General features: G+C 38.2%; 1 protein-coding gene across 1 annotated transcript; it reads right to left on the bottom strand.

Moving 5' to 3' along the window:
• Positions 1–17,131: 17,131 nt before the first annotated feature.
• On the bottom strand, positions 17,132–18,058 carry LOC121136111 (olfactory receptor 4N2-like). Its single transcript, XM_040735785.1, has one exon. It carries the CDS (start codon positions 18,056–18,058, stop codon positions 17,132–17,134), a length of 927 nt encoding a protein of 308 aa, XP_040591719.1.
• Between the last annotated feature and the right edge of the window lie 7,488 nt (positions 18,059–25,546).

The following is a 25,546-nucleotide window of genomic DNA, read 5'->3' as shown; positions in this document are numbered from 1 at the left end:
ATGAGAAAGAGAACTTTTGCAGTCTGACACAACCAATTAATTTGTGAAGAGATGGAGAATGGGTCTTGGGAATATGAAGGCTAACTAACCTGTAGGGAATTTCTTTGGGAATTGTCAAAATGCCAGCGGGTTATGGACAAAGAATGAAACTAGGGATTTATTACACATAAATGCCAATCAACAGTTACAAGGTAAACAGTGGGTTCTAAAACAAGCATTCTGTCACTGACAGATTAGAGACCCTTGAGCTGGAACTAATCTGAATGCTCTCCTCCCTGAGGACAACCTTTCATGGCACTATGCAAACTTCCAAAGGAGGGATACAACCACAAGTCCTACCCAACTCTGATGCCTATGAACCACAGCAATGACCAGTATGCAGTAGTGGCACACATACCATGGTGGTAACAAATAAACCTCTAATTTGACTTAAGACTCTCTCAAAGGGGGAAATCTAACTAAATAATCAGTGCTAATGAATTCATGGTTATTGAGGAGAATCAACAACTGTACCTTTACTAATCTGGCATAATCCCTAACAGCAATGTGTAAACATTGGTCCTTGTGCTCACAGATAAGTGTAGTCTTCACTCCTCATCAAGAAAACTTCTCTTTGAAACAGAAGGAGACCACTACAGAAAAGTGTAGCCAATTCAAATGCAGATTTGTGGAGCCCATCCTGATGGATACATCTATAAAACACCCTTAAGTGTATAGCTCACAGAACATTTCAAAGATGGCTTAGAAAGTTTGTGAGAGCTCAAGGATCAGAGAGTTTGCTGTGAGATTGTGTACCCAGGAGATCTCAACCTTACAGAAAGTACTTTAGGTAACTGAGAAAATCTTGGTGTGGAAGAGGTGATCTTTCCCAAAGGAGAAACACCAATTGTCCAATGACCAATAGTCAGTCCTGAAAACACACACACCAGTAAAATCATGGATGAATGGGGTGTATTTAAGAAAGCATATGTATAGCCGGGCGTTGGTGGTGCACGCCTTTAATCCCAGCACTCGGGAGGCAGAGGCAGGCGGATCTCTGTGAGTTCGAGACCAGCCTGGACTACCAAGCGAGTTCCACGACAGCCTCCAAAGCCACAGAGAAACCCTGTCTCGAAAAACCAAAAAAAAAAAAAAAAGAAAGCATATGTATATATGTATGTATTCAAAAACATTTAATAAAAAGGAGGCACTAAATTTGAAGGAGAAACCTGGGGGATATCTGGGAGAGTTTGGAGAAAGGAAGGGGGAGGAAGAAATGTTGTAATTATATAACAATGTCAGAAATAAAAGAAAAAACACTTTCTTCATAACAGTAAGGGACCATTACGGAAAACCATAGCCAAAATTCAGAGTTGTGCAGTCCAGCCAAAAAAAAGAAAAAAAAAAAAAAAGAACATTGACAGTATAACTTCTCTAGAATTATTTCACCAGAGGGGTAGAAAGTCTCTAAAAGCCAAAGTAACAGGAAGTTTGTTGTGAGATTGTGTTTCCTAAAATTTTCAGGAGCTACACACATAAATATCTCATGAAATGATTGCCTAAACATCAGCTGACCAACATGCTAATGTGGAGGAGGAAAAGCCCACAAAGGCCTCCAATTTACACAAAAAAACTTCAGGGGACTAAAAAGTGTGACTGGGAAATATGACTGGAAAAAATGTAATAACAACTAATTAAAGGGAGGCTACAAATTTGGAAGAGAGCAAGGGCAGGTATATGAATTGGTTTGTGTGGAGGAATGGCAAATGGAGCTAAAAGAAAACACTGATTTGGAAGCCAGGCGGTGGTGGCGCACGCCTTTAATCCCAGCACTTGGGAGGCAGAGGCAGGTGGATCGATGTGAGTTCGAGGCCAGGCTGGACTGACAGCCTCCAAAACAATACAGAGAAACCCTGTCTCGTAAAAACCAAAAAAAAAAAAAAGAAAAAAAAAGAAAACATTTCATTTGGCAAGAAATGATACATGTAGTAACAGAAGTTACGTGTTACTGATGAGGGTTGGTGTTTCTTTTCTGGATTCTTAGACATTTTGATGCAAAAACTTAAAAATTGACTTGGAAGTAATCTTTTACTTATTTTTATAAAATAGTTGCTTTTGAAATTATACTATAATTATATGAATTCTGCATTTACTTCCTCCAGTTCATTTCATGTTCCTACTTGCTGTCTCTCTAATCCATGGCTTCTTTTTCTTTAACTGACATTATACACACACATTACTAACTTTATAAATATAATCTGCACCATCAGTATAATGTTACGTTTATGTATGTAACTTTCAGGGTCAACCAGTTGTCAATGGACAACCAACTGTAGAGCTGTTCCCTTGTGAGCATGCTGCTCTTGCTCTCACCATTCCTTAGCTGCTTATGCTTCTCATTGTCTAGGGTTGGAGCCTGGTGAGATTTCCCTTTCAGAATGAATATTAGGGATAATTTCCTTGGATTTTGAAAGAAAAGAAATTGGGTGGTCAAGGTGTAAATCCCACCACCTTTCTAGGAAAGGGAGTTTTTAATTTTAGCCATTCTGACAGGAGTAAAATGGTATCTCAGAGATGTTTTGATTTGCATTCCCCACTTTCTCAAGTGTCTCTTGGCCATTTTAGACTCCTTTACTGAAAATTCTCCATTTAGTTCTGTACACCATTTTTTGTTTGGATCCTTTGGTGTTTTGGAGACTTGCTTCTTGAGTTCTTTGTAAATTGTGGAGATCAGACCTCTGTCTGATGTGGGGTTAGTAAATATATTTTCCCAGTCTGTGGGCTGCCTTTTTGTCTTGCTGACTGTGTCCTTTGCCTTTCAGAAGCTTCTCAGTTTCAAGAGGTCCCATTTATTAATTGTCAATCTTAGTGTCTGTGCTACTGGAGTTATGATCAGGTAACAGTCTCCTGTACCAATTCATTAAAGGATGCCTCCCACTTTCTCTTCTAAAAGGTTCATTGTGGCTGGATTTATGTTGAGATCTTTGATCCATTTGGTTTTGATTTTTGTGCATGGCAATAGACATGGATCTATCTGCAGTCTTCTACATGTCAGCCTCCAGTTATGCCAGTACCATTTGTTGAAGATGCTTTCTTTTTCCCATTGCATAATTTTAGCAATCAGGTGTTCATACATGTATGGGTTAATGTCAGGGTGTTCAATTCGATTCCATTGTCTATCTGTCTACTTTTGTGCCAATATCAAGTGGTTTTCAGGACTACAGCTCTGTAATACAGCTTGAACTCAGGGATGGAGATGCCTGCGGATGTTGCCTTGTTGAACAGGGTTGTTTTGGCTATCCTGGGTCTTTTGTTTTTCCATATAAAGTTCAGAATTGTTCTTTCAAGGTCTGTGAAGAATTGTGCTGGTATTTTAATGGGGATTGCATTGAGTCTGTAGATTTGTTTGGCAGGATTGCCATTTTTACTACATTGATCCTGCCTATCCAAGAGCATGGGATATCTTTTCATTTTCTGGTGTCTTCTTTAATTTCTTTCTTTAAAGACTCGAAGTTCTTGTGACACAGGTCTTTCACTTGTTTGGTTAGAATTACCCCAAGATATTTTTTGTTGTTTGTATCTTTTGCAAAGGGTGATGTTTCTCTTATTTCTTTCTCAGTCCTTTCATCATCTGTATATAGTAGGGCTACTGATTTTCTTGAGTTGATCTTGTATCCTGCCACATTGCTGAAGGTATTTATCAGTAGTAGGAGTTCCCTGGTAGAGATTTTTGGGTAACTTATATGAACTATCATTTCATCTACAAATAGTGAAAGCTTGACCTCTTCCTTTCCGATTTGTATGCCCTTGATCTCGTTTTGTTGTAGTATTGCTCTAGCTAGAATTTCAGGTACAGTATTGAAAAGGTATAGAGAGAGTGGACAGCCTTTGTCTTGTTCCTGATTTTAGAGGAATCACATAGAGTTTCTGTCCCTTTAGTTTGATGCTGGCAGTTGGTTTGCTGTATAAAGCTTTTATTATGTTAAGGTAAGTTCCTGTTATCCCGGATCTCTCCAAGACCTTTATCATGAAGGGTTGTTGGATTTTGCCAGAGGCTTTTTCAGCATCTAGTGAGATGATCATGTGATTTTTGTTTCTCAGCTTGTTTATATGGTAGATTACATTGACGGATTTTCATATGTTGAACAATCCCTGCATCCCTGGAATGAAGCCTACTTGATCATGGTGGATGAGTTTTCTGATGTGTTCCTGGATCCCATTTGCCAGTATTTTATTGAGTATTTTTGCATCAATGTTCATGGGGGATATTGGTCTGAAGTTCTCTTTCTTAGTTGTGTCTTTGTTGGATTTGCCAGAGGCTTTTTCAGTATCTAGTGAGATGATCATATGATTTTTGCTTCTCAGCTGTTTTTTTTACTTTTAAGATAATGCATTTTATTATTTCAATTTCTCTTTATCAGTCTCATACAAGCATATTAATTAAGTCATTAATCATTTTCTTGACAAAGTTTTCAGAGGTTACTATATCAAGTATACATGCACTAACAAATGTTCCCACTATGTCTGATTACCTAATTGTTTTGCATAATTCAATAAAGTTTTATGAAATTCAAATAAGTAGAAGTGGAGCAATTAATGAAAACTAAACAATAATACTTCAGCCTCTCAGTTTTTCAAACCATCATCCAAGTAAGGGACTCCTAAACACTTTGAGATATGTATATTTTCCACATTTTATAGTACATAAAGTCGTAGTCAATGTCTGTAGATGTAAGAGCACTTCTATTACTAGTTAACATAAGTCTTCATCTCACAAATCAAAACGTCTACAGGCTATGAGTAATTTAGCCTCATTAGAATAGGTGGTTACCAAAGCACCCCTGTTAACGGATCGGTTCCTCCAGTCATTAAATACACTTCAAGCAGGAAGTTGGGTACCAGTTCCTATCATTTTCCTAGGGTAAAAATTGATAAAAATGTTTTCACCCTGCTATTACAGCATTTGGTACAGGGACGGGTTCATTCAAAATGAACAAAGCAATTCAGAGTCACAGCTTCTCTAAAAATGTTGCATTACTAGTAACAGCAAGTATACCTGGGTCAGAATATTAGATACTAAAGAGGACTTCACATAGATGGGTTTTGACCGTATGGTGTACTCTACTCCCTCGTGAGCAGAGTTTGAGTTAACTTGCCATGCTCATTTCACAAATAAGACTGTATGTGTTGCTGCTTACATGAGAAAGATCATGCCTGTGGCTGCATGGTATGGAGTAAAAATGAAGTCACTATTGTTAGTCCATTTATTTATTTATTTTTCCATATATGTTTAGTTAACTTTTTATGCATGTCACTTTCATTTCCCTCTCCCTCCCCTCCTCTCCCACCCCCAATCCTCCCAACCTATCACCCACACTCCACCCCACCTCTGCTCCCCAGGGAGGGCAAGGGCCTCCATGAGGGATTTTCAGGGCCTGTCACATAATCCCGAGAAGGGCCCAGGTTCTTCCTCATGTGTCCAGGCTGAGAGAGCATCACTCCACGTGGCATGGGTTCACAGAGTCCTTCTGTATGCCAGGAATAAATACTGCTCCACTCTCCCAGGTCCCACAGATTGCCAAGGCCTCCTCTCTGTCACCCAGGTTCGGTAGGAGGGTATCTGGATCAATCCCATGCTGGTCCCTCAGTCATCAGTCTGGGGTCCATGTGATCCCCCTAGTTTATGTCAGCTTGTTTATATGGTTGATTACATTGATGGGTTTTCATATATTGAACCATCCCTGAAATGAAGCCTACATGATCATGGTGGAGGAGTTTTCTGATGTGTTCTTGGATCCGATTTGCCAGTATTTTATTGAGTAATTTTGCATCAATGTTCATGAGGGGTATTGGTCTGAAGTTCCCTACTTGGTTTTATCTTTGTGTGGGTTGTGTATCAAGGTTATTGAAGCCTCATAGAAAGAATTGGGCAAAGACCCTCTGCTTCTATTGGGTGAAATACGTTGAGAAGAGTTGGTATAAGTTCTTCTTTGAATTTCTGGTAGAATTCTGCCATCTGGACCTGGGCTTTTATTTATTTGGGAGACTTTTGATGACTGCTTCTATTTCCATAGGGGTTATTGGTCTATTTAAATTGCTTATCTGATCTTTATTTAATTTTGGCAAGTGATATCTTTCCAGAAAATTGTCCATTTCCTTTAGATTTTCAAATTTTGTGGAGTACAGGTTTTCAAAGTATGATCTGATGATTCTCTGGATTTCCTCAGTGTCCATGTTATGACCCCCTTTTCATTTCTTCTGTTAATTTGCATGTTCACACTCTGCCATTTGGACAAAGGTTTGTCTATCTTGTTGATTTTCTCAAAGATCCACCTCTTTGTTACTTTGATTTTTTGTATTGCTTTCCTAGTTTCTACTTTATTGATTTCAGTCTTCAATTTTATTATTTCTTGGCATCTACTCCTCCTGGGGGAGTTTGCTTCTTTGTGTGCTAGAGCATTCAGTTGTGTTGTCAATTCTCTGGTATAACTATTCTCCAGTTTCTTCATGTGGGCACTTAGTGCTATGAACTTTCCTCTTAGCATTCAAAGTGTCCCACAAGTTTGGGTATGTTGTGTCTTCATTCTCATTGAATTCTAGGAAGTTTTTAATTTCTTTTTTTATTTCTTCTTTGACCCAATTGTGCATTATTCAATTTCCATAAGTTTGTAGGTTTCTTCAATTTGTGTTGTTGTTGAATTCTAATTTTAACGCATGGTGGTCTGATAAGTGCATGGAGTTATTCCAAATTTTTGTACCTGTTGAGGTGTGATATGTTGCCAAGTATGTGGTCGATTTTTGAGAAGGTCCCATGTGGCGCTAAGAAGAAGATATATTCTCTTTTATTTGTATGGAATGGTCTATAGATGTCTGTTAATCCCAATTGGGCCGTAACTTCTATTAGTTCCTTTGCTTCTTTGTTAAGTTTCTGTCTGGTAGTCCTGTCTAGTGGTGAGAGTGGGGTGTTGAAGTCTCCCACTATAAGTGTGTGGGGCTTTATCTGAGAATGGAATTTTAGAAATGTTTCTTTTATGAACATGGATGCCTTTGTATTTGGGGCATAGATGTTCAGAATTGAAACTTTATCTTGATGGATTTCTCCCGTGATGAGTATGAAATGACCTCCTTCCTATCTTTTAATTTGTTTTATTTTAAAATCTAAATTGTTAGATATTAGGAATGCTACCCCTGCTTGTTTCTTGGGCCCATTTGATTGGAAAATCTTTTCCCTTCCCTTAACTCTGAGGTAATATCATTCTTTGAAGCTGAGGTGTGTTTCTTGTATGCAGCAGAATGATGGGCTGTGTCTTTGAATCCATTTTGTTAGCCTATGTCTTTTTATGGTCAAGTTAAGACCATTAATATTGAGGGTATAAATGACCATTTATTGCTCATTCTTGTTTGTTTTGGAATGGTTGATGGTAGTGCAATTATATGTGGATTTCCAACTCTTTTTCCTTTTGGCTGTTGGTAAGGTGGGATTATCTATTGCCTATATTTTTGTGGTTGTTATTAACGTCCTCGTGTTGGAGCTTTCCTTCCAGTACTTTCTAGAGGGCTGGATTAGTGGATATGTATTGTTTGAATCTGGTTTTGTCATGGAATATCTTGTTTTCTCCATCTATAGTGATTGAAAGCTTTGCTGGGTATAGCAGTCGGAGCTGGCATCCATGGTCTCTTAGTGTTTGTAGAATATCTAACAAGAATATTCTGATTTCAGAGTTTCCATGGAGAAGTCAGGTGTGACGCTGATAGGCTGACCTTTGTATGTTACTTGGCCTTTTTCCTTAGCTGCTCTTAATATTCTTTCTTTATTCTGTATGGTTTTACTATTATGTGGTGAAAGGACTTCCTTTTGTGATGATCTGTCTAGCAGTTCTTTTACTATTTGTGACAGTTTTATATATCCAGAGGTTTTTTTTTGCTTTTTTTAATTTTTACTTTTTGATTTCATTTTACATTCCAACCACAATTCCTCCTCCCACCACCTCACCTTCTCCCACCCTCCCTTCTTTCCTTCCCAGCATACTCCCAGTCCATTCCTCCCCAAGGGTAAGCACTCCCATTGGTAGTCAACATAGTTGGTACAATAGATTGTGACAGGGCCTGGCCCCTCTCCCTTGCATTAACACTTAGCATGGTATCCCACCATGGGAATCGTACGCCAACAAGTTAGCCCATGTATCAGGATTATATTGTGTTCCTAGTGCCTCTGACTATGGCAACTCACCATAAGGAATAGGTTCCCACAAGCTAGCTCACGTACCAGTTTTGTATCATGGTCCTACTGACAGGGGCCCTTCTCATAGTCCATCCTTCACAACTGTCTCCACATATGGAGGACCTAGGTCAGTCCCCTGGAGTCTCCACTGTTGTAGGTCTAGAGTTCATGTGTTTCCACAAGCATGGTTCAACTATCTCTGTAGATTTCTTCATCATGATCTTGACCTCTTGGCTCATGTTCCCTCCCTGCTCTCTTCACCTGGACTCCCAGAGCTCAGCCTGAGGCTTGGTTGTGGATCTCTACATCTGGTTTCATCAGTTACTGGATGGGGCCTCTATGGTGATGGTTGAAGTATTCATCAATCTGATTACATGAGTAGGTGAGTTCAGTCACCTCTGATATTACTAGGAGTTTTAGTTGGGGTATTCCTTGAGGATTCTTGGGAATTACCCTAACACCAGGTTTCTCCCTAAGCTCCTAGTGGCTCTCTCTGCTAAGACATCATTTCATTGCTCTTCTACTTCATCCCACCCCACCTAGGCCATCTACTTGCCCCCTGTTTGCTTCCCCCACCCCTTCCCCTTATGACCCCCCTATCCCCAGCTTGCCCTGCAGACATCATCTATTTTCTCTTCCCAGGGTGATCCATGTGTTCCTCTCAGGGTCCTCCTTGTTGCCCGGCTTCTCTGGAGCTGTGGACTTTAGTTTGGCTATCCTTTACTTTACATCTAATATCCACTTATGAGTGAATACATACAATGTTTAATGTTTGTCTTTCTGAGTCTGGGTTACCTTACTCCACAGTTTTTTGTTCTCTCCATATAAAGCTGGAAATTGTTCTTTCAAGTTCTGTATAGAATTGCTTCAGAATTTTGGTGGGATTTGCATTAAATCTGTTTATTAGTTTTCGTGGACAGTATTTTTACCATATCAATTCTGATTCAAGACCATGTGAGATGAGATCTTTCCATATCAGACATCTTACTCAAATTCTTCCTTCAGTATCTTGAAGTATCAGACATACAAGTCTTTCACTGTTATGGTAGAGTTACTCTAAGATATTTTTCGAGGCTATTACAATGCATGATTTCTTTCTTCTTCCATAAGTCATTTTTATAGACAGACTAATATTTTGTGAGTTAAATTTGTAACTGTTATTTTTGCATAAAATGCTTATCAGCTCTAAGAGATTTTCTGGAAGATTTTTAGGGTCAATTATACATATAATAATACCATATATAAAAGAAGATACTTTGACTTCTTTCGTTCCTGTTTGTATTGTTTTGATTTAGTTGAGTCATCTTACTGTTCTAAGATTTCAAGTACTATATTGAATGTATAATAAGAGCAGACAACCTTGTTTTGTTCCTAATTTTACTGGAAATGCCTTTGAATTTCGTCCCATTTAGGTTGAGGTTAACTGATGTCTTCTCATAACTGACCTCTGCTATTTTTAAGTACTTTCTTTAAATCCCTAGTTACTCTAAGATATTTTCATTAAGAGGTATTGTATTTTGAAAATTGCCTTGTCTGAGGGTTAGCTATTGAATCCCAGACTTATGGCTTGGAATTCAGCATGGGACTGATCAAGACCCCCTGAATGTGGGTGTCACTGAGGAGGTCTAGGCAATCTATTGGATTTTAGATAGTAGATCACTATTTATCCCTGGCATACAAATGGACTTTGGGTGCCCATCCAACAATGAGAGATACACTCTCACCATGAACTATTGGGGGAGGGTCTAGGCCCTGCCATGGATGAAATGACAGACTATGGACACCCCCATGGAGGGCCTCACCCTCCCTGGGGAAATGAGGGGATATTATGGGGGTTGGTGGGAGGGCGTGGGAGCAGGGGAGGGAAAGGGAGAGGGTCCTGGGATTGGCATATGAAGCAACCTTGTTTCTAATTTAAATTTAAATTTAAAAATAAAAATTAAAAAGAAAGAAAAAGATGAAGGCAAAAATTACAATTGAATCTCTAATAGATAATCTTGAAAAGATTTTTTATGTATTAATGATTTTAACAACAAATTTCTGGGGGAAATAATCATTAAAATACAAACGTTGTTTCAAAAAAAATCAAACAAAAAACTCCTTGTCTGAATCTAATAAGATGAACACATTGTTTTCAACCTATTTATGTGGTAGATTATACTTATCAATTTATGAATATTGAAGTATTCCTACATGTCAAACTAGTTCATGGTAGATGATTTTTTGGATGTTTCCTGGTTTCAGTTTGCAAGTATTTTATTGAGAGATTTTGTTTGTTTGTTTGTTTGTTTCTGTATGCACAAATGGAACTGGCTTGAAATTGCCTGTTTGTTGGCTCTTAATATGATTAAGATATTAGGGTAACAGTGGCCTCATAAAAAGAACTAGGCAATGTTCCTTCTGTTACTATTTTGTGGACTAATCTGAGGAGTACTTACATTGATCTACTTTGAAAATCTGTTAGTATTCTGCAATGATTCCATCTGGCCCAGAGTTTCTTTTTGCTTGGAGACTTTCTTACATCCTCTTTCTCACTGAGGGATTAAGGCCTGATTAAATTACTAACCTGATTTTTGATCGGCATATGGTATGTATCAAGAATTTCAAGCATTTCTTTTAGATTTTCCCAATTTGGTAGTATGCAGTTTATTAAGGTATGTCCTCATGATTCTCTGGTTTCCTCAGTGTCTGTTGTGATACCTCTCTTTCATCAATGTTATTGACTTGTTTATTTGGATATACTCTACTCATCTTTTAGTTAATTTGGTTTTATCAATTTTATTGATATTTTTCAAGCAAGCAATTCTTTGTTTGATTGATTCCTTACCTGTCTTCTGTTTGTTTGTTTTTATGTACTAATTTTAGTTCTGATTTGATTATCCCTGTTGTCTACTCCTTTTGGGTGTTCTTCCTTCCTTTTGTTCTAGAGCTTTCCTATGTGTAATTAAGTTGTTAGCATGAGATCTCTACAGTACTTTTCTGTAGACATTTAGTGCTATGGACTTGCCTCTTAAAACCATCATCATTGAATCCCATACGTATGGGTATGTTGTGTTTTTACTTTCATTTAATTCTGAAAAGTTTAAATTTCTTTCTAAAGTCTGTCTTTACCAATTGTTCATTCAGTAATAAGGTTCTGGACACCTGTTCCATGTCTATGAGTTTGTAACTATTCTTTGTTGATATACAGCTTTAATCTGTGGTGGTCAGACAAGGTACAGGTTGTTGTTTCAATTTTCTTTTGTCTGTAGAGAACTGATTTCTGTCAAAGCATATGGTCAATTTTGGAGAAAATTCCATGGGATGCTGAAAAGAAGATAAATTTGTATCACGAAAATTAAAAGACCCATACACCGATCTCGGTTCAAACTGAAGATCAGGGAAGCAAACTACCCAAGCTACCAGAGATGTCTTAGCTGAGGTGTTCCTATTCTCAACATGGCTGGAGAAGGAAGGACTCATGGTATCTCATGGAGTCCTAGGATTAAAGATGTGAGCTCTAATTCTCTTCAGGACTAGTTGGTCTAGCTCATTATGGCCTTGAACTAACAGAGAACCCTCTACCTCTTAATCCTTTGTCCTGGGATTAAAGGTGTGTGACTGGAGTTTATGACTTGTGGCTGACTTTAGTTTCTGAATCCTCAGCAAGCATTAATCAATCATAAATAATATATCACTATGTAAATTATTTTTGGTTTGGATGAAACATTATATGATTACCTATTAGATCAATTAGTTCTATCACATCACTTATCTCCAGCATTTCTCTGTTGAGATTCGTTTGGATGGCCTGTCTATTGGTGAGAGTGGAATATTGAATTTGTCCTCCACCAGTGTGTGGGGGAGAATATGTGTTTTTAGCTGTAGTTGTTTATTTTATATAAAGTTGTATTGCTTGTATTTAGTGCACAGATGTTTGGAAGTGTAATATTCTTGGTGGGTTTTCCTTTGTTAAGTATGTAATGTCAGTGCCTGCCTGTCTCCTCTAATTAGATTTGGTTTGAGTCTAGGTTTCAGTTGTTAAAAAGGGGTTCTCTGACTTGCTTCTTGATTCCGTTGGCTTGAAAAATCTTCTTTGCATCCCTTTACCTTGAAGTGATGTCTATCATTGATGTTACAGCATTTTTCTTGGATGTATCAAAAGTATAGATCCCGTTTCATTTACAATCTGTTAGTCTGTGTCTTTATACCGAGGAATTAAGACCATTGATGTTTAATCAATGAGCTCTGTTAGCTGTGTCCTGTTATTTTGTTGTTGTTCTGGGATTGTTTTCCTCCCCTTTCTTTGGATTTGCTTGTCTAAGATTAATTATTACTGGTGGTTTCTTGGGTATACTTAACTTCTTCTAGTTTAACTTTTTCTTCTAGCACTTTCTGGTAGGCTCAATTTATATATAGATACTTCTTAAATTTCATTTTGTAATGAAATGTCTTGTTTTCTCAACTTCTGTAATTGAAAACTTTACAGAGTGTAGTAGCTTGTATAGGTCTTATAGAACATCCATCCAGGCCCTGTTCATTTGTAGTTTCCAGTGAAAATTCTAGTCGCGGTTTTATATTTTGTTTGATCTTTTTCCCTTGCAGCTTTTCCATTTTTCTTTTTTTAATTTAAATTAGAAACAAGCTTTCTTCACATGTCAATCCCAGCTCTCTCTCCCTCCCCTTGTCCCCCTCCTCCCCACCAGGTCCCTCATGCCCCCACCCAATACCTACTCCATTCCCCAGAGAGGGGAATGCCCTCCATGGAGAATCTCCAGAGTCTGTCATTTCATTCAGGGCAGGGCCTATACCCTCTGGCAAGAGTCCAGGCTGAGGGAACATCCCTCATTGTTGGATGGGCACCCAAAGACCATTTGTACACCAGAGATACATACTGATCTACTACCCAAGGTCCCATACATTGCCCAGGCCTCCTCACTGACACCCACATTCAGGGGGTCAGGATCAGTCCCATTCTGTCCTCCCAGTCATCAGTCTGGGGACCAAGAGCTCTCCCATGTTTGGGTCAGCTGTTTCTGTGGGTTAAACAAGCCCAATCTTGATCACTTACTCATCAGTCCTCCATCTCTGTCACTGGATTATAGGAGTTCAGTTCAGTGTTTAGCTTTGGGTGTCTGTCTAGGCTTCCATTAGTTACTGGATGAATATTCTGTTTCCCAGACTCTCTGGCAATGGGATTGTAGGCTGGCACTCCCCTTATTCATGTCTAAAATCCATGTATGAGTGAGTACATACCATGTTTCTCTCACTCAGGATGGTTTCTTCTAGTGCCATCCATTTGCCTGCAAATTTCAATATTCCATTTTTTTCTGCTGAATAGTACTCCATTGTGTAAATGTACCACATTTTCTCTATCCACTCTTCAGTTGAGGGGCATCTAGGTTGCTTCCAGGTTCTGGCTGTTACAAATAATGCTGCTATGAACATAGTGGAGCAGATGCCCTTATTGTATGAATGTGCATCTTTTAGATATATGCCTAAGAGTGGAGTTTCTGGGTCTTGTGGTAGGTTTATTCCCATTTTCCTGAGGAATCCCCATACTGATTTCCCAAATGGCTGTACAAGTTGGCACTCACACCAGCAGTGGAGGAGTGTTCCCCTCTCTCTACATCCTGTCCAGCATAAATTGTCTTTGGTGTTTTTGATTTTAACCATTCTGACAGGAGTGAGATGGTATCTCAGAGTTGTTCTAATTTACATTTCCCTGTTGGCTAGGGATGTTGAGCACTTTCTTAAGTGTTTCTCAGCTATTTTAGACTCCTCTATTGAGAATTCTCTATTTAGTTCTGTACCCCACCTTTTAATTGGATCCTTTAGTGTTTTGGAGACTTGCTTCTTGAGTTCTTTGTAAACTTTGGAGATCAGGCCTCTGTCAGATGTGAGGTCAGAGAATATATGTTTCCCACTCTGTGGGCTGCTTTTTTGTCTTGTTGACTGTGTCCTTTGCCTTAGAGAAGCTTCTCAGTCTCAGGAGGTCCCATTTATTAATTTAATGTCCATCTCAGTGCAGATAGATCCATGTCTATCGCCATACACAAAAGTAAGTCCAAATGTACCAAAGACTTCAATATAAATCCAGCCACACTGAACCTCTTAGAAGAGAAAGTGGAAGGTACCCTTGAACGAATTGTTACAGGAGACTGCTTCCTGAACATAACTCCCTTGTAGCTTTTAAAATTCTTTCTCGCTCTGTACATTTTGTGTTTTGTGTGAATCATGGGGAATACCTTTTCTGTCTATTTGGTGTTTTGCATGCTACTTGTACGTTATAGGCACCCCCTTCTTTAGGCCAAGAAATTTTTCTTTTATGTTTCTGTCGAAAATATTTTCTATGCCTATGACTTTCTTCTTTTTCCTTTAATAATATTTCATAGTTTGGTCTTTTCTGTGTATCCCAAATTTCCTGGATGTTTTTCTGGCTGGATTTTTTCTTAGATTTAGCATTTTTCTTAAGTGGAATACTTTCTTCTATCTTGTCTTCAATGTCTAAGACTCTTCCATCTCTTGTTTTCTCTAGGTGAAGTTTGTCCCTGAGGGTCCTTTTAGATTTCCTAAATATTTTGCTTCCTGTTTTCCAATACTTTCTGTTTTCTTAGTGTTTCTGTTTAAATTTCTGTGTCTTGAACTGTGTTCTTCATTGCATTCTACTGTTCGGGTCATGTTTTTGTAGAAATTCATTAATGGGTTTAGTCATATCATCTCTAAGGTCATATACCATACCCATAATAGATATTTTGAAGCATTTGTTTTGTGGCTCATCTCTGTTGAATTTCTTGGGATATTCTATAGTAGAGTTCCTGGGCTTTAATGGGGACAAGTTGTCCTGATTATTACTTTTATGTTTTTACACTGGCTAGAATGGCCAACAGTTTTACAAAGAATTCAAATGTTGGTGACTGAGACAAAGGGATGATGTGGTTGGGAAGGCTATAAAAGAAGATCTTCTTGGTCCCTTGGCATTGGGATAGAGAGGAAGAAGATGTCACACAGAGGGGTCTGCTACAAAGATAAAGGCAGTACTAGGGCACTGGAATTGGAGGACAGGAGGGACAGTAAAGATCGCCTACTGAATTTCCTGGCATGCATGGCTGGCGCTGGTTTCCAGAGAGTTTATAGTGTAACTCTTTGTTAATAAAAATAAAAACTTGAAATAATATCACCAAAAAAATCTCAGTTGCTACACACATACATACATACATACATACATACATACATACATACATACATTTGACAGGATGATGCATAAAGGAAAACTGTAAAAAGAGATAGCTGCCTCCTGACAAGGACTTTGAACAGAGACTAAACACTTGAGAAGTGAACTCACAATCTCTCCTCCCTTGTCCAGTAAGCACTAATGTAATGTCTGTGTCTAAGACAGCACAGCAGGAACACATGTGGGTGTAAAGTGTTGACTGGAATGATATCTCTTTGGTTAAGAGTATTGGCTGATCATTCAGAGAAGCTGAATAAAATTCTGAGTACCACATAGGTTCTAATTCATTACTGCAGATCCTTTTGACTTGATATCCTCTTCTGAAGTCTGTGACAACAGGCACAGCTCTAGTACAAAAACATGCATGTAGGCAAAACACACGTGTAAGTGAAATAATTCTTGAAAATGCTTTACAGCAATATTTATGACTATAAGAAACAGTCACCGGCCATCAGATTCACTAGACCATCATAAAGAACTGACTACATAGATAGATGGTCTTATTTTAGCCTATAAGTTAAAGAAGATAAACTCCAATGACATCTTGCTGGTTCGTGGTATGATCATCAAGTGTCTGTGTATTTGATAAAACTCCCCCATTATGAGAATTTCCTTTTGTTCCTTATGTTTCACAAAAATTTGAGAAATAGGTGTTTGAAATGGCAATATCCATTTTAAAAGTGCTTTTAAAACTGAGAACAGTGGAGGTCAGTTATAATTGTCATTGTACTTTGAGAAAAGTCCAAGAGACTGTGAAAGGAAAGCTAAGATGATGGTGTTTACAAAGACTATGAATCAGAAGCAGGAGCAAAGGAATGCCAGGAAGCTAGTGTGTTCCTTTTGTGGAGAGCCACAGTAGCCTGCTAACACGAGAAACTAGGTTTGTGTGGAGAGCACAGATGATGATAAAACAGCAAACTGGGAATATGCATAAGGTAACTTAAGTACTGCATTAGCAAGTATCATTTTGATAAGGAAGTAAGGGGAGACATTGCTAAATTTGACTGTGAGGGAATGAAATGTTTTTAAAAAGTGACCTCTGGGAGATCTATCATGTAATATGATGAGATGTTGAAAATAAGATTCTCCAAAGGTCTAGATGACAACAAAGGCATTGGACTACAGTGTGAGCAGTGAAATAGAGAATGAAACCCCAAAGGATCAAAAGAAGCTGTGTCTCAACTCCAGGAAAAGAGCAAAGAAAAAAAGTCAAATACTTGCTTGTAATCTATCCCAGGTAATGTTGAGAATACCAACAGCAACACTGCAGAAAGGTATTTGAATTTTGATATGTTACTACTACCATATATATAAAAATGAATTAATCTATCCATAGAATCTAATGGTGATAGCACATTGCACATGAACAGACCTGGGTTAGTTGTTCTTTTGCCTAAAATACTAAGATGTGGTTACTATGGTTATGGAGATGCTGAAACTATTGATTTTACCATAAAATCCTTTAGTGCTTTTACTCTTACATCACTTAAAATTTAATCCCTAATCTGTCACACTTATCCATTGTACTTAAACAACCTGGTATTTCTGCTGCATCCTTTAAAACATATAAATTTTATTTTCTCACTATGTATAAATCAATTAAATTGCCTATAATGGTACCTGAGAAATGAAATCTAATCAAGATGAATGTCATTTATTTTATAACTTGATAAATGCTTGCCACATGACCCCCACTTGATTTCTCACTTAAAATGCAATTAACAAACTATTTGCTGGATAAACAACTTTTTCATGGATGTTTTTACTTCCTGGTTTCGAAGAGTATAAATCACAGGATTCATCAAGGGAAATATTACTGTGTGAAAGAAAGAAACCACTTTGTCAGCTGACAGGGCTGTGAATGGACGTGTATAGATGAAAATTGCAGGTCCAAACATAAGAAATATGATTATTACATGAGTGGTACACGTGGATATAGCTTTGTTCTTTCCTTCAGAAGCTGACCTGTGAACATGGCATAAAATAACTGCATAGGAAGTCAGAAGCCCAAGGAAGCAAACAAGGGTAAGCAGTCCACTATTGAAGATCATTAGGAGCTCAGCAGCAAAGGTGTCTGTACAGGCTAACTTGATGACCTGAGGGACATCACAGAAGAAGTTATCTACATGGTTTGGGCCACAAAAGGGCAATCGGAGAATGATAACAACCTGAAGAATAGAGTGAACAAACCCTCCAAGCCACGGAGTCAACATCATCACATAGCAGGCTCTAGGGCTCATGACAGTAGAATAGTGTAAAGGCTTGCAGATGGCAATGTACCGGTCAAAGGCCATCACAACCAGAAGTAAAAATTCCCCTCCTCCAAGGAAATGCAAGAAAAATAGCTGAGTGATGCAGTCTTTATAAGAGATTACCTTCTTCTCAGAGAAGATGTCTACCAACATCCTGGGAGTCACAATGAAGGAGTAGGATGCATCCAGGAAAGCCAGATTTCCCAGGAAGAAATAAAGTGGGGCACTGAGTCCAGGGTCTGACATGATGGTGATGATGATGAACACATTTCCAGGCAAGATGATGATGTAGAAAATTAAGCTCAGAACAAAGACCAAGAGCTGAATTTCATGTGACTGGGTCAGTCCTATGAGGATGAATTCTGCAACCTCTGTCCCGTTTTCTGTTCCCATCACACCAGTCCCTACAGAACAGAACAATTCAAATTCACTTCCATCCCTTCCACCTAGGTCATAGCTATTCTTCTTCTAGAAACATAGCTGTACACAACACTCTGCTCTAAGCCACACCTTCCTGCCAGTGCTAGTCCTGATCTCCTTTGCCGTTGTTCTGGGTGTTTTTCTCATTAACCTTAGATTGTTTCTTTTGTTGTTTTTTGTTTTGTTTTTGTTTTGTTTTTTTATTTTAACAAAGAAAGCAACATACTTCCACATGTTAAAGTCTTCGTGTATGTATTTTACAAGGGGATGGGTGATGATTGATAGTAAAGAGAAGTGATACAAATATTCAGTGCCTTAACTATAATATAATTGTTTCACATGGATATTTATCAAAACTTGTAAACTACATTATCAATTTATATATGTTTTCTAGATATGAATTATGCCTTAAATATGCTGACCTAATTAAACACACACACACATACCTCATTTCCTGAGGACATTTTCCTTACAGAAATTGTAGCCATTAATCATGAATAAATACAGGTGCTTTGGAGCAGTTAACAAAGCAAAGACTGATACTTTTTTGCATACAATCTCCCTGTGAGGAGTGTAGTCTGCATCAGGATGAATGTGAAAATTTATTGTGATCCTAACTGCAACAATTTCATGACATGTATATTTTTATCTAAGTCTTTGATGCCCTGTCATTTAGGTGTTATAGTTTTTATAGCATCATTCAGTTGTTGACTATAAAATGTGCAAAGAAACTTTCAAGCTATTTGCTTACCAGAAATAGGTTGGGGATAAATGTGAATAACCAAAGATTCATATATTATATAAAAATAATTCAGTCTGATAGAGAAAAATGTTTTATACAGTCTTACCAAATGCAGTTTTTAAAAAATAATCTCACTGAAAATAGAGTTAATCAATCCAAAGCTCAGTTGCAGCAAATTTTCTTGGTGCAACTCCCAGATAAAATGATTGCTTCTTCTCACCCCATGACGCTTTTGTGCTGTTTTTTAAGATATAATTATACGTGTGACTCATTGCAAGCTATCTCAAATCCATTTGGAAAGTAGGGTGGTGTGAATAATAAACTAATTGACTTTCAATGTTATACAAAAAAATAGATCTTTATAAAGCAAAAGTTCTTTAAAGATACACAGAAACTGTCTTGAATGATGTGCCCTGGTAGACTCCCTCCTTGTCAGAATGAAGAACAAAGTTTTCTGTTCCAAGCAAACAATAATGTTAATAACAACAACAATAGTAATACAATCCTTGCTGGCCTGGGATGCTGCTTAGTGCCAGGAAACTCAGTTCAATTAGAAAAAAAAAGAAAATATAGTTAAAGAAAGGTGGGCTTCATTACCTACAATTAAAAAGACAAACAGAGTGAAGGAGAATAGAAGTAAATAAAAAAATCTCAAATTAAAAATTGTCTCAGACATTTATTATTATACTACTTTAAAATGCCAAGTGTCTTCTCTGTCTCTCATTGATCTCTCCTCTAACCTTATATCAATAGATTTAATAATGAAACAAATTTCCATATATTGTTAAACTAAGAATTATAGAAAAAGCACATTTAGTCAGACAAACACACAGCTAGTGTGTAAGTGTTCACTAGTATATGTATGTATCAATACTTACACAGTGCATTCTAAGCAAAACAAAGCTTAAAATATGTGTATTACTGGTTACACACTCATGTGCTCATTGGAAGCACTAGCTGAACTTGATATTATTATTAACACTAAAATAAAGACATTTAGTTCAAAGGCAGACATGGGAGGCACTAAAGGGGAGTCAGGGAGACACACTAGTGGATGGCCATGATCCATATCCTTCATATAAATGTACAAATGCACAAGGTATCCTGAGTACTGAGACATCAACAGGTGTGATATAGATTTTCTCTTCCTTAATTTTATACTGAAATTTTAAGAGTTTGTTAACTGCGTAAATCTCAGATTACAAAATCAAAACATTTAACATCAGCCCAAGATCAGTGTTCATTGGTATGAATTATAAAAGGAGAACCTTTTTAATCAGCAGTTTGGGAAACTTTGTCAGAGTTTGTGTATTTCCAAGCCAGGATTTAAGGAAATATTTTCTTTTCAATGCTCAACATAACATTTCCGTATTGATTAATGGTTATATTATCTTGCTTGTTTCAGTTGGTAGGTATAACTTTTTGGCTCAGAATATACATCAAAACAATTTCTATTTTATTGAGCACTATGGAATTCTAATAAGACAATTCAAAGTTTCAGAAGAGGAAAGAACTATATTATTGAGAAAGCACTTCAATTTGGCATTCATTTACCATTATATTTTGGCTATGCTTCATTGCATTCAAGACAGCATGTATTAAACCTCAGCAACTGTACTTTTTATTCCTTAGTTATATTCCTTATAAATATGAAGAATGCTAACAACATTTACGTCTCTACCTATCCACCAATACTGTCACACAGCAAACATCACCTACCTCTAACATAATAGGCAATACCTGGTTGTTCCAACTTTATTCTTAAAATTTTCTTATAAGAAAGGGAACTTTTACTGTCTGACATACACAATTAATTTGTGATGCAATGGAGAATGGGCCTTGGGAATTTGAAGGCTAACTAAGCTGTAGGGAATTTCTGTGGGAATTGTCAAAATGCCAACAGGTTATGGACAAAGAATGAAACTAGGGATTTATTACATATACATGTCCAAATAAATGTCAATCAAGAGTTACAAGGGTGGCAGGATACAAGCTTAACTCAAAAAAACTCAGTAGTCTTTTATATACAGATGATAAATGGGCTGAGAAAGAAATCAGAGAAACATCACCCTTTACAATAGCCACAAACAACATTAACTATCTGGGGATAATGCTAATAAAACAAGTGAAAGACCTGTATATCAAGAACTTTGAGTCTCTAAAGAAAAATTTAAAAAGATACCAGTAAATGGAAAAATCTCCCATGCTCTTGCATTGGTAGCATCAAAATAGCAGAAATGGCAATCTTGCCAAAAGCAATCTACAGAATCAATGCAGTCCCCATCAAAATACCAGCACAATTCTTCACAGACTTTCAAAGAACAATAATCACTTTTTATGGAAAAACAAATGACCCAGGATAGCCAAAATAACCCTGTACAATAAAGGAACTTCCAAAGGCATCACCATCCCTAACTTCAAGCTCTATTACAGAGCTATAGTCCTGAAAACAGCTTGGTATTAGCACAAAGATAAACAGGTAGACCAATGGAATCGAATTTGAAAACCCTGATTTTAACCCACACACCTATGAAAACTCAATTTTTGACAAAGAAGCTAAAATTACACAATGAGAAAAAGAAAGCATCTTTAACAAATAGTGCTGGCATAATTGGATATTGGCATGTAAAAGACTGCAGATAGATCCATGTTTATTGCCGTGCACAAAACATAAATCCAAATGGATCAAAGACCTCAACATAAATCCAGCCACGCTGAACCTGTTAGAAGAGAAAGTGAGAGGTACCTCTGAATGAATTGGTACAGGAGACCGCTTCCTAAACATAACACCAGTAGCACAAACACTGAAATCAACAATTACCAAATGGGACCTCCTGAAACTAAGATGTTTCTGTAAGGCATCTGTAAGATCAGAGGGCTGATTTCCAAAATTTACAAAGAACTCAAGAAGCAAGTCTCCAAAACACTAAAGGATCCAATTAAAAAGTGGGCTACAGAACTAAATAGAGAATTCTCAATAGAGGAGTCTAAAATGTTTGAAAGACATCAACATCCTTAGCCACTAAGGAAATGCAAATCAAAACAACTCTGAGATACCATTTCACTCCTGTCAGAATGGCTAAAATCAAAAACACCAATGACAATTTATGCTGGAGAGGATGTGGAGAAAGGGGAACACTCCTCCACTGATGGTGGGAGTGCCAACTCTTACAGCCACTTTGGAAATCAGTATGGAGATTCCTCAGGAAAATGGGAATCTCTCTACCACAAGACCCAGCAGTTCCACTCTTAGGCATATATCCAAAAGATGCGCATTCATACAACAAGGACATCTGTCCAACCATGTTCATAGCAGCATTATTTATGATAGCCAGAACCTGGAAGCAACCTAGATCAATGGAATCTTGAAATTCGCAGGCAAATGAATGGAACTAGAAGAAACCATCATGAGTGAGGTAACCCAGTCACAAAAAGATAAACAGGGTGTGTCCTCACTCATGTATCAATTTTAGACATAGAGTAAATGATTACCAGCCTACAATCCATACTGCCAGAGAAGCTAGGAAATAATGTATGTCTAAGAGAGACACACATGATCCCCCCCTGAGAAGGGGAAAGAGACAAGATCTCCTGAGATAACTGGGAGCATGGGGGAGGGAAGAGGGAGTTAAAAGAAAGAGATGGGGAGAAGAGGAGGGGAAAGGAGGACATGAGGGAGCATAAAAATTGAGTTGGGGAAGAATAGAGCAGAGCAAGAAAAGAGATAACATAATAGAGTGTGCCACTATAGGTTAAACAAGAAATCAAGAGAAATCTGGCACTAGGGAAATGTCCAGAGATCTACAAGGATGACCCCAACTAACAATCTAAGCAATAGTGGAGAGGCTACCTTTAATGCCCTTCTCCAATAATGAAATTGATGACTGCCTTACATGCCATCCTAGAGCCTTCATCCAGTGGCTGATGGAAGAAGAAGGAGACATCCACAGCTAAACACTGAGCCAGACTCCTGGAATTCAGTTGCAGAGAGGGAGGAATAATGAACAAAGAGGCCAAGACCAGGTTGGAGAAATCCCCAGAAACAGCTGACCTCAACAAGGGGGAGCGCATGTTCCCCAGAATGACAGCTGGGAAACCAGCAAAGGATCGACCCAGATCCCCTGAATGTGGGTGTCAATTAGGAGGTCTTGGCAATCTATGGGGCCTCTAGTAGTGGATCAGTATTTATCCCTAGTATATGAATGGACTTTGGCAATCCATTCCACATAGAGGGATACTCTCTCAGTCTAGACACACAGGGGAGGGCCTAGGCTCTGTTCCAAATGATATAACAGACTTTAAAGATCCCCCATGGAAGGCCTCACCCTCCCTGGGGAGCAGAAAGGGGATGGGGTAGGGAGTCCGTGTGGGCAGTGTAGGAGGGGAGGAAGAGGGAACTGGGTTTGACATGTGAAACAAGCTTGTTTCTAATTTAAATTAAAGAAAAAGAGAAAGATAGAAAACAAAGAATTATGTGTCAAGGAGTTTGTCACATTTCATCACCTTCCTTTACATATATTGCATTTGTGCATGTGTATTCATCCCGCACATCATGTATTTAAGTCAGAGAATGACTACAGATAGTCAGTTCTCAATTTCTTCCATTTGTGGTCAGTGAGTCAAACTTGGATTGGTAGCAAAGCTTGGCAGTAGGTACCTTTACCTACTGAGCCATCTTACCAACTTCACGTTACAGGGCAGGAAAAATGGCTAGGTGATTAAGAGCCCTTGTTGCTTTGGCAGAGGACCTAGGTTTGGTTCCCAACAACCTCATAGTGGTTTACAATCACCATAATTCCAGTTCCAGAACATCTGATGCCCATTTCTGACTTCCATGGTGACTAGGCATATGTATGGTACATATACTGCCAAGGATTACAACCAATCCAAGTTTTGATAACACAAAAGATGAAAGAAAGGTGAGGTTAAATTCAATACCACCATCTTTAATGCTCAGAGAACACTGCAGAAGAGAGAAAAGAAAGGATATAAGACCCTTGTCTCATAAAGGAGAGAAGAGAAAAGCAGATCTAACAAAATAATAATAATTAAGAATTTCTACAATTAAATGAAAATGAATACACAGCATACTCAAACTTATGGAACACAGTGAAAGTGGTTCTAAGAGGCAACATTGTAGCATTAAGAGCATGTATTTAAAAAATGGAGACTGGATCTCTGCATCTGCTTCCATCATTTACTGGCCTCCAGGAGTTCAGTAGAAGAAAGGGCCCAATTATGTGAACAAGGGGCTCAAGATCATGATGGGCAAACCCACAGAGACAGCTGACCCTTCAAGGTCTAGAGAGCTCCTAGACTCTATACCAACAGTTGGGGAGCTTGCATGGGACCTCACTAGGTCCTCTGCATGGGGGTGACAGTTGTGTAACTTGGTCTGTTTGAGGGACAGTGGGATCAGGATCTTTCCCTGGTTCATGAGCTGGCTTTTTGGAACCCATTTCCTATGGTGGGATGCCTTGCTTAGCCTTAATGCAGAGTGAAGGGACTTGGTCCTGCCTCAACTTAATTTGTCAGATATTGTTGACTCTCCCACGGGAGTCAACTTACCCTTTGTAAGGAGTGGATAGTGATGGGTTGTGGGGAGGAGGGGAGAGAAGGGGAACCGCAGTTAGTATGTAAAATGAATAAAATTAAATAAAAAATGGTGTCATCTCATACTAAAAACTTAACAGTACACTTGGAAACTTGAGAACAAGAAGAAGAAATCACGCCTGAAAGCAGTGGAGGATAAGAAATAGTCAAACTCAGGGCTGAAATCAATAACAGTTGCAGATCTCTCTGTTGATTATGATTGACTACAAAGAGTTTCTCTGATGAGGACTGAGAGAAGAGTTAGTCAATGGATATAGTGATAAGCCATCAGGAGTTGGTACAGTACAATGCTCATTAGGGAAAAAAGTGGCAGTAGTTTCTCTCTCGTGTCCTCAGTCTATCTAGCCATAGGAGTTAGCCTGATAATGGTGCCAGGCATCTGTTTCATCTTTTGGAGCAGGACTTAAATCCATACAGAAAGTTGATGGCTACTCCCACGATATTCATGCCATTATTGGACTACTGGGTAATCTCTCGAAAGGCCATTAACTTCTGTGGCTTACAGGACTCCTGGGTTGCTATGGTTGATGATTTTTTTTCTTCTAGTAAGGTGCATAGTCCATTTTAACACTTTGTGAGACACTCAGTAGGGATGAAGATTCCAGGTCAATTCTATCTTTATTTCTTCATGTTCTTTGACTCAAGTATAAGCTGTCTTCAGCAATGTGGTCCTACTGTTAAACAGCCACATCCCTTGGGCCCTTACCATTTCCTGCTCTCCATGGGTACTAAATATAAAACGCACACTTTCTAAAGATTCCAATATACTGTCTAACAGTGAAAAAAACATGCTGCAGTTGTCTTTTTGGGTCTGGGTTACTTCACTGAGAAAGATTATTTCCACATACATCCATACCTTTGAATCCAATTATTTCATTTTTGTAGTAACTGAATAATATTCCATTGCACAAATATACCAGATAGTCATTATTTATCAGTTGGTGGACACCCAGCCAGTTTTCAGTTCTGAAGAATTGTTAATAAAGCAGCGATGCACATGGAATATCTAGTATCTCTGTAAAAGAATATAGAAGTCTTTGGTACATTCCAAGTGGTGTAGCTGGATCATGTGGTAGATCTATTTTCAGATTTTTGAGTACCACCAC

Source organism: Mesocricetus auratus, unplaced genomic scaffold (genome assembly GCF_017639785.1).
Source record: "Mesocricetus auratus isolate SY011 unplaced genomic scaffold, BCM_Maur_2.0 Super-Scaffold_100048, whole genome shotgun sequence".
Classification (NCBI taxonomy): Eukaryota; Metazoa; Chordata; class Mammalia; order Rodentia; family Cricetidae; genus Mesocricetus; species Mesocricetus auratus.
This window is presented reverse-complemented; position numbering and strand designations above follow the sequence as displayed.

Coding starts and splice junctions, on each gene's coding strand:
- LOC121136111 (XM_040735785.1), bottom strand. CDS start 18,058: ATGGGAACAGAAAACGGGACAGAGGTTGCAGAATTCATCCTCATAGGA.